The sequence below is a fragment of the Schistocerca gregaria genome, chromosome 4 (genome assembly GCF_023897955.1).
Source record: "Schistocerca gregaria isolate iqSchGreg1 chromosome 4, iqSchGreg1.2, whole genome shotgun sequence".
Classification (NCBI taxonomy): Eukaryota; Metazoa; Arthropoda; class Insecta; order Orthoptera; family Acrididae; genus Schistocerca; species Schistocerca gregaria.
The window spans coordinates 100817505-100825959 of record NC_064923.1 but is presented as its reverse complement, the minus strand read 5'-3'; the positions used below and the strand labels follow the sequence as shown (position 1 = coordinate 100825959).

Here is an 8455-nt window from a genome sequence, read left to right as displayed (position 1 = left end):
ACTTTACCATCATGAGAGGCAATAATGATTCACAAAGTACTGTTAACGCCACGATACTGGCTGACAGTTTTCTGTCTGTACTGCGTTATCCAGCACTACTCTGTTCAGGCTTCCACACCTCAGTCGGTATAAACGTCTCCAGAAATATCAAAATATCAACCAACAGACATATTCCAAGGGTCAGAAGAAAGGTCTGCCGATGAAGGAAGACAAAGTAAATTTTTAGTTTTGCTAATTGGAAGCAATTGTCTGTCTTACTTACCTCTGCGGCCCAATAGTTTTTGTGAAATGTCGAAGCTGGATGCACACGCTCATATATCTGACTTTCATGATATCGTTAGACGGTATCTTCGCACTGCAATAATACGCCTTGGGAAGGTAGATGGGAAGTACTTCAATACTGAACGCGCTGAATCACATGTTAGTTGAAAAAATAACATTTTTATTAAAAGCAGGAAATATTGTCATTAAAAATTAGAATATAAAAATATAAATACAAGCATAGGAATACAAAAAATATTGCACATGCTCCGAAAATCAAGACAGCGGTCTAAACAAAAATGTGTACCACTCACGAGGAAAACGCTTGTTACAGTATTGGTGTTGTCCATGCATGTTTTAAAAGTCCAACACACTTCATAACATACACTTCTCGCATTCTTGAAATGTTTTCAGGGTTCTAGATTGCTTTACTGTCAATTCCAGACAGTAAATCCTGTTTGCGAAATAATTTACGGAAATACAAACTGCGCTAGCATGAAGCTCTCTCTACATCTCGCCTTCGACGAACACCACTGCTTCATACTATCCTCCAGCATCACTTATCCAATTTTCATTTTATGATTTCGAAAATACTCTTACACTTTCCCGGCAATTCATGGAGTATCACAGTTATAAGTTGCTTGCTCTCCTTGTCACGGAGAAACCTCACAGCAGGCGACACTGACCTTAATGTAGCAGCTGCTTCCGGTAGTTGATGTGCTGAGTAAAATGGAAAGTTTTCAATTTTCAGGGGCCTGATACAAGTTTTCATTATTCTACTTCGAATTTTTTACAATCCGTGATAAATGAACAATATTCTTAAGCATAGGTGTAGAAAATGAAAAATGTTTTGCCAATAAAGAGGTGGATTTGCTGAGTTTTGCAAAGTTTGGAATACTAAAATTCAACAGGCGTTTAATCATCGCAAAATAAAGGAATCGCAAGAGGGTACTGCTCCATTCAGCGACCCAGCTTCGAAACAATTTTCATCCATGAGCATAATAAAATATGACGCATCCACCTGTACATTACTGATCTTTGCATAACATATGCTAAGGCACTGCGCTGACAGCGGACTGTTTCTGACGTGAAGGAATGGTTTCCAAACTGATCTCGAGCAATAAACGCAAGAATATGTAACTGCAGACAGATAGTATCAATTATTTCTGAGCATAAGGAGCCCTGGTCAGGTTCTGATGGTGGTGCAGCTAAACATAAACCACTAAGCGCAATACGAATGCACGAACGTACTCAGAGAACGGCAAAAATCTCTGTCATTGAATTGTGAAACTTCACGGAATGACATGCTATATGATTACACTCTTTGAAATTCTGAAGGTAGCAGGGATAAAACACAGGGAGCAGAAGATTGTCTTCAACTTGAACAGAAACTAAACTACAATTACAAGACAGAAAAGATGTGAAAGGAGGCTTCTGTTGACCGTGGAATGAGGCAAGTCTATAGCTTATCTCCCATGTTTTGCAATCTGTACATAGACCACGCTGTAAGGGAAACGAAAGAGAAATTTGAAATGGGTACTAAAATTCTGGGAGAAGAAATAGAAAGACTGAGGTTAGCGGACGATATGGCAGTTTCTGGAAAATCAGCTTAAGTATGTCCACAGTGTCTTGAAAATATATCGTAACCATATTAAAGAAAATGTAATGAAGCGCAGACGAATTAATCGAGGTGATGCAGAGGGAATCAGGATATTAGGAAAAGAGACGGTAGGAGTAGCAGATGAAGCCTGCCACTTTGACAGTAAAATAATGACGATGGCCGAAACAGAGAAGGTATAAAGTGAAGACTTGCAGTCAGAAGCAAAGTTTGTGTGGTAAAGAGAAATATTTTAAATTAACAGAAGTGCTGGTAAATCTATCCCTAAATATTTGGAGTATTGACCAGAGAGAAATATAAATAGAAGCTTCTGAAATGTAGAGCCACAGGAGAATGTTGGAGATGGGTTAGCGGATAGCTAATGAAGAGTTACTCTATATAGAGACGTGGAGAAAAGAAATTTACAGCACAACCTGACTAAAACAAAGAGTTGCATCGTAGTATGCATCCTGACACACCGATGAATAGTCAATCTGATAGTGGAGGGCAGTTTGGGGTATGGAGGAAAATTTTTTGGGGAAGACCAAAGGTTGACTACAGGAAGCAGGTTCAGGATTAAATTGTAATACTTTCGAAAAGATGAATAGGTTTGGCCAGAACAGACTACCCTGATGAGCTGCAGCAATCCAGTCTTCTGGCTGAAGATCACAACAACATGGGTGTTATATGATATGGGCCTTAAAAAGTAGTATTCGGTGGAGGCCGTCTGGTGGTCTAGGTTGTCTAGGTTTTTCTTTTTTCTTTTTTTTAACCAGTAGCCTTTAATCGACGTAACAATAACTGAAGATCATTTCCATATAAATAATGCCCGAAGCGCAGGTTACGATCACACTGAGAAAACCTTGGATGAACACCATCCCTTTGTGGAACTTTCTATGGACCTGGAACACTTAAATCCCTCAAGGGATTCTTGAACCAAGAATGTACCGAACCTCCAAACTATTGTCCTTCACTACAGCACATGCCCAGCGGCGAGAACTTGAGGTCGAAGATTTGGACGAACCTGAACTGCATCAGAAAGTGCGTGGCGCCAGTGAAGGCAAATAATAATAAAGTGGAGCCTTATAGATGAATACGATGGTAGGTGTGATTGTGCTGGATATCAAGATGTGGAACGTTTCTTGACCTGTCCTAATTGTCCAGTAAATGCATTCTTGATGAATTACAGAAGGGAAGCAAGCAAGTACTGGACATAGCCCAATTTTAGCAAGAAATTTCAGAAGCAGTACGTACATGTTTTGTCCAAAAGCTGAAATATTCCAAGAAATTTCGACTGCCCCAGTCCCCCCACATTATTCGATTTTTATCGCGGAGGCGATAACATGTCGAGAGACTCTCAAACTTGGTCGCCATGTGGGAATCCAAAACCTGCTGTCAGAGCCACACTCAAAAAGCGTAGTGCAATATATTGATAACCCAAAGTGGAAGAGTAAAATGAATATTTAAATACTGGTTATCATACAAAGAGGTACGAGAATACCTTGTCTGTGGGCCCTGCTACCAATAACCGAAGGAGGTGAGTGTTTCTGACCACCTAATGAAATGCAGTCTGGTATCCTCAAATTTCAAGTAATGGATGGGGAAACTGGCCGAGCGAGAATTGGTAGAGAACCGTGCTTTTGAATGTACCACAAAGGTCAGTACTACGTTGCGATCCATCACAGCAGTTAGAAGAAACACCTGCTTTCAAAAATTTCAGGTGAGCGGGAACCTGATAATTAGCTTGGAATGAAAGCGTGCTAACCACTGTTCATTCCCCCCCCCCCCCCCCTCGCAACTTACATCTCACGCACATCAAGGATAATCCTTTATGTAAGAGATGCGAGGGAGATGTCAATTACTTGCTGTTTTTTTTCTGCAGTTTCTTAGTTGCATAGCAAAACAGCTTACAGCGAAATATTATGTGATTGTAGGCGCCACTTCCAACAAGCCTTGAAGATCTTGAAATAACAAAGCCGCTTATTGTTTTCTACGAGACTGTATCGTGTTTACATGAAACTTTGGTGTTTCATCTGTGGTTGCGTATAGATTGTAATCACCAGGTGTATGCTTCCAAGTCTCTGTCGAGTTCTTTTTATTTTCTATTTTTTTCTCTCAAGTTTCTACAACTGTACCTATTTATTGTACTGGTGTGATTGTTGTAAAATGATTTAACACCATTGTTCAAACCTTTTTATAAGGTATTTTCTCGTTACATATGACTTTTTTTTTGTACCAAGCTTTTGGCAGTGTGGTTCAACGAACCAAAGCCAAATAAATAATGAGGATGTCTACCAATAAATATCTGCACATAGGTCTCGAAAGACACCCTCCAGTGCCTGTTCACTGCGGATGTGCCTGGCACGGTCAAGCAGAACGCTCTGTTGCGAGCGCAACATTGTGGGGACTGTTCCGCGATGGAGCGCGAGACAGGTGTTCCGGTGGGGCGCGGCGCCTGCTGCTCAGCGGCGTGACGCGCCGCTCAGTAGACGGTGCCGTCAGCGTCGACCATCCCCTCGCCGTAGCCGATGTCGGCGTCGGACTCTGAGGCGGGGGTGGCGGGCTTCCACTGGCGGTCCTCCGCTCCCACCCCCTGCCAGCTTCCTGAGGTGCCGGAGTCCGCGTCGGCGCCCTCCGGACGGTGGCTGGAGTACTGCTGGCTCCAGCGGTCAGCCTCGCTGGCGGGCCGGTGGTTGGCGTAATGCCGGCTCCAGTGGTCCTCCTGCTGGGAAGGGGAGGAGGAGGAGGAGGAGGAAGAGGAGGAGGCGCTGTCCGCGTGCTGGAGGCTCCAGTAGTGCTCCGGCAGGTAGCTGCTGGCCTGCTGCGGGTCCGACCACGCCCCCAGCGCGGCGGTCGGTGTCATAGTGGAGGCGGGGCCGAACATCCGATCGTCCCCCGACAAGTACTCGTCCGCGTGGTAGTAGTACGGCGGCCGCTTCTTCCTGCTCCTGCCAGGGTAGCTGTAGCTGCCGGAGCTGGAGAAGGGGTAGCCGCCGTCGACGTCCGGGTCGTCGTCGCTGTGCGGGGGCGGCGGCCTGCGCGGCCGCTTGCGGTACCTGCCGCCGCTGCTAGCTGCAGGGTACCTGGACGCCTTCCTGCTGTCGTACTCGCCGTAGCCGCCCTCTGAGTACTCCTCCTGCTGGTCACTATACTCCTCGTCGTAGGGCGGGTACTTCTCCCTGCACGACCAAAACAAGGGGGCCAGTAGGCAACGCTCCAGTATTACACCTCTACTTATTGCTTTTTTTGGCCATAGAATACTTAACTTTTGGGGAATTGTATTCCTGTATCTCGCCCTAAAGGGTGAATACATTTAAGAACAGAAAAGAACATTAAGATACTCTACACCTCCCGCCACCTTGATTGCCCTCACCCCCTGGTTGCTCCTCTCCTCTCCTCTCCCTACCTGCCCCCTGCCACGCCTTCACTGTTGTGTCCCCCCTACCCTCCATTTCTACACCCTTCATCTCCTTTCCCAAGGTGGCTTCCATCAACTCCCCCTCCCGGATGATGCCCTCTCTGCCTCCATCTATCCCTCCTATCAACTCTGATCCCCACCCCCCTCCTTTCCTCCGTCCTTTCCCTGGGCTCCCTCTTCCCCTCCCCCTTCCATCATGTTTTCTCCACACCAAACCTCTCCCTACCTCCCTTCTCCTCTTGTATTCCCCTCCTCTGCCTCCCCCACTCCCTGTCGCGTCTACCCAGCACCCCCTCCCCAACCCCTCTTACGGGTCCTCATCCGCCATTGGCTACTTTCCCACCTCCCCCCTTCGCATTTCCTCCCCTTCCCCCCTTTCTTTATTTTCCCATCATCTGTCCAGTTTCCCCCCACCTCCTCTCGGCTGTGGTACATTTGCCAACTTTTTAGTGCAGTGTTCCAGTGACTGTTCAGTGTTGTTCGTCTTTTTCGTTTTGCGAACCATGCTGTCGCTAGGTGTGAATTTTATGTCTTATGCGAACAGAAATCAAACTGTTGTCATGTTTTTTAATTGTTTGTCTATTCTTTTACCTGTCTGCTTCATATGTATTTTATTAGCATCATCATCCTTCTCTTCTATGTTTTAAGTTCTACAATTTTTTTCCGCCATGTTACTCTTTAAGCCTCCGATTTTATCGCCTGTTTTTATTATTTATTCTCTTCATCTTTTTAACAAAGTCTTTAGGCTGAAGAGCGGCATACTAAGCTGCTGCCAGCCCGCCCCCTTCGGGGTGGGGTGGGGGGGGGGGGGAAATCGAAATTCAATAAAGGAGAAAAAAGGAACATTAAGGATCTCTTAGATCACTGGCAGTTGGCTTCCGGATAGGCAAAGACACCAGAGAGTCAGTTCTGAGGTTGCGATTGATTGTGGAAGTAAGACGTAAGAAAACTCCAGATGTGTTGGCAACCCACAAAACTAATTCGGCAATGTAAAATGGTGCAACGTAATTGAATTCCACAGGAATATACACTGAAGCGCGAAAGAAAATGGTATAGACATGGGTGTACAAACACAAAGATATGTAAACAGGCAGAATACGGTGCTGCCGTTGGCAACGCCAAAATAAGGCAACAAGTGTCTGGTGCATTTGTTATATCGGTTACTGCTGCTACAATGGCAGATTATCAAGATTTAAGTGATGACATAGTTGGGACATAGCGTCTCCGAAGTAGCGATGTAGTACGGATATTCCCGTACAACCATTTCACGAGTGTACCGTGGATATCAGGAATACGGTAAATCATCAAATCTCCGTCATCGCTGCGGCAGGAAAAAGACCTTGCGAAAACGGGACCAACAACGACTGAATCGTTTAGAATCGTTGAAGTGACAGAAGTGCGTGCAGCCCTTTTGCTCATTGCTGCAGACTTTAGTACTGGAAGAAAAATCTTCGCGCCTATCTGCGATAGAACCCGAGACCTCCATGGCTGGAGCGTAGACCACCACGGCCAAAGACGAAGTATACAAGAACTGCAGAAACGTCGTCTCCTCCTTCAGCTTTTGTACACTACACGCCTTTGATTGTTTGTACCCAGTGGTAAGCACAATTCAGAACATCGAGGTGGCTAAGGAAGAGAGACAACATTCTACTTCGTAAAATCGCAAGAATGAATTCGGGACGATAGTTATTATGCAGCCAAGGGTGTAGACTCAATCCTGACTTTGAGACAAGTGATGATCTTGAGGAAGAATTCCATGACAGTTTGAAGCTTATCGGCTATTCCTGGAGTGTGGCTGCTTCGAAAACATAAAATGTTTTTTGAAAGTCCGCTATTAGCTGCAAGATTTTGTTGACTTATTTACACTATTTAATGCAACAACATGTTTCGTGGCACTATCCTAATCTTCAGGCTAGAATAGCAATACAAAAACGTTTAGCAAAAATATACTTAAATATTATAGTTGTTCCTTACATTGTTAGTACACCTACATCTACATGTATACTCCGATAATCACATTTAAGTCTCTGGCAGAGTATTCATAGAACCACCTTCACAATTCTCTACTATTCCAATTTCGTATAGCCTGCGGAAAGAACTAACACATATCTTCCCGTAAGAGGTCTGATTCCCCTTATTTTATCGGTTCCCCCTTTGTAGGTCGGTGTTATCAAAATATTTTCGCATTCGGAGGAGCAAGTTGGTGATTGGAATTTCGTGAGAAGATTCCGTCGCAAGGAAAAATGCCTTTCTTTTAATGATGTCCACCCCAAATCCTGTATCATATCAGTGGCACTCTCTCCCATATTTCGTAGATAATACAAAACGCGCTGCCCTTCTTTGAACTTTTTCGATGTACTCCGTCAGTCCTATCTGGTAAGGATCCCACACCGCGCAGCACTATTCTAAAAAGAGGACGGACAAGCGTAGTCTAGGCAGTCATCTTAGTAGATCTGTTACACTTTGTTGTCCTGCCAATAGGACACAGTCTTAGATCAGCCTTCCGCACAACATTTTCTATGTGTTTCTTCCAATTTAAGTTGTTCGTAATTGTAGTTCCCAAGTATTTAGCTGAATTTAGGGCTTTTAGATTTGACTGATTTATCGTGTAACCAAAGTTTAACGGATTCCTTTCAGCACTCATGTGCATGACCTCACACGTTTCGTTATTTACGGTCACCTGCCAATTTTCGCATCATACAGATATCTTTTCTAAATCGTTTTGCAATTTGTTTTGATCTTCTGATGACTTTATTAGTCGACAAAGAACAGCGTCATCTGGAAATAACCTAAGACGGCTATTCAGATTGTCTCCCAAACCGTTTATACAGATAAGGAACAGGAAAGGGCCTACAACGCTACATTGGGGAAAGCCTGAAATCACTTCTGTTTTACTCGATGACTATCCGCCAATTACTACGTACTGTGACATCCCTGACAGGAAACCACAAATCCAGTCCCATAACTGAGACGATATTCCATAAGCACCGAATTTCACTTCAAGCCCCTTGTGTGGTACAGTGTCAAAAGCGTTCCGGAAATCCAGAAATACGGAATCGGTCCGAAATTCCTTGACAGTACCACTCAACACCTCATCCTAACAAAGACCTAGTTGTGTTTCACAAGAACGATGTTTTCTAAACCCATGTTGACTGTGTGTCAATATACCGTTTTATTCG

The 8455-nt window shown here is 44.4% G+C and overlaps 1 protein-coding gene across 1 annotated transcript in view; it reads right to left on the bottom strand.

Annotated features, from left to right (window-relative positions):
- Nucleotides 1-421: 421 nt before the first annotated feature.
- LOC126267620 (serine/arginine repetitive matrix protein 1-like) overlaps nucleotides 422-8455 on the bottom strand; it is a 100816-nt gene continuing 92782 nt past the window's right edge. The window contains exon 5 of the mRNA XM_049972918.1: nucleotides 422-5037. Within this exon, the coding sequence (XP_049828875.1) occupies nucleotides 4341-5037 (697 nt within the window). The 3' untranslated portion in view covers nucleotides 422-4340. The remainder of the gene's footprint in view (nucleotides 5038-8455) is intronic.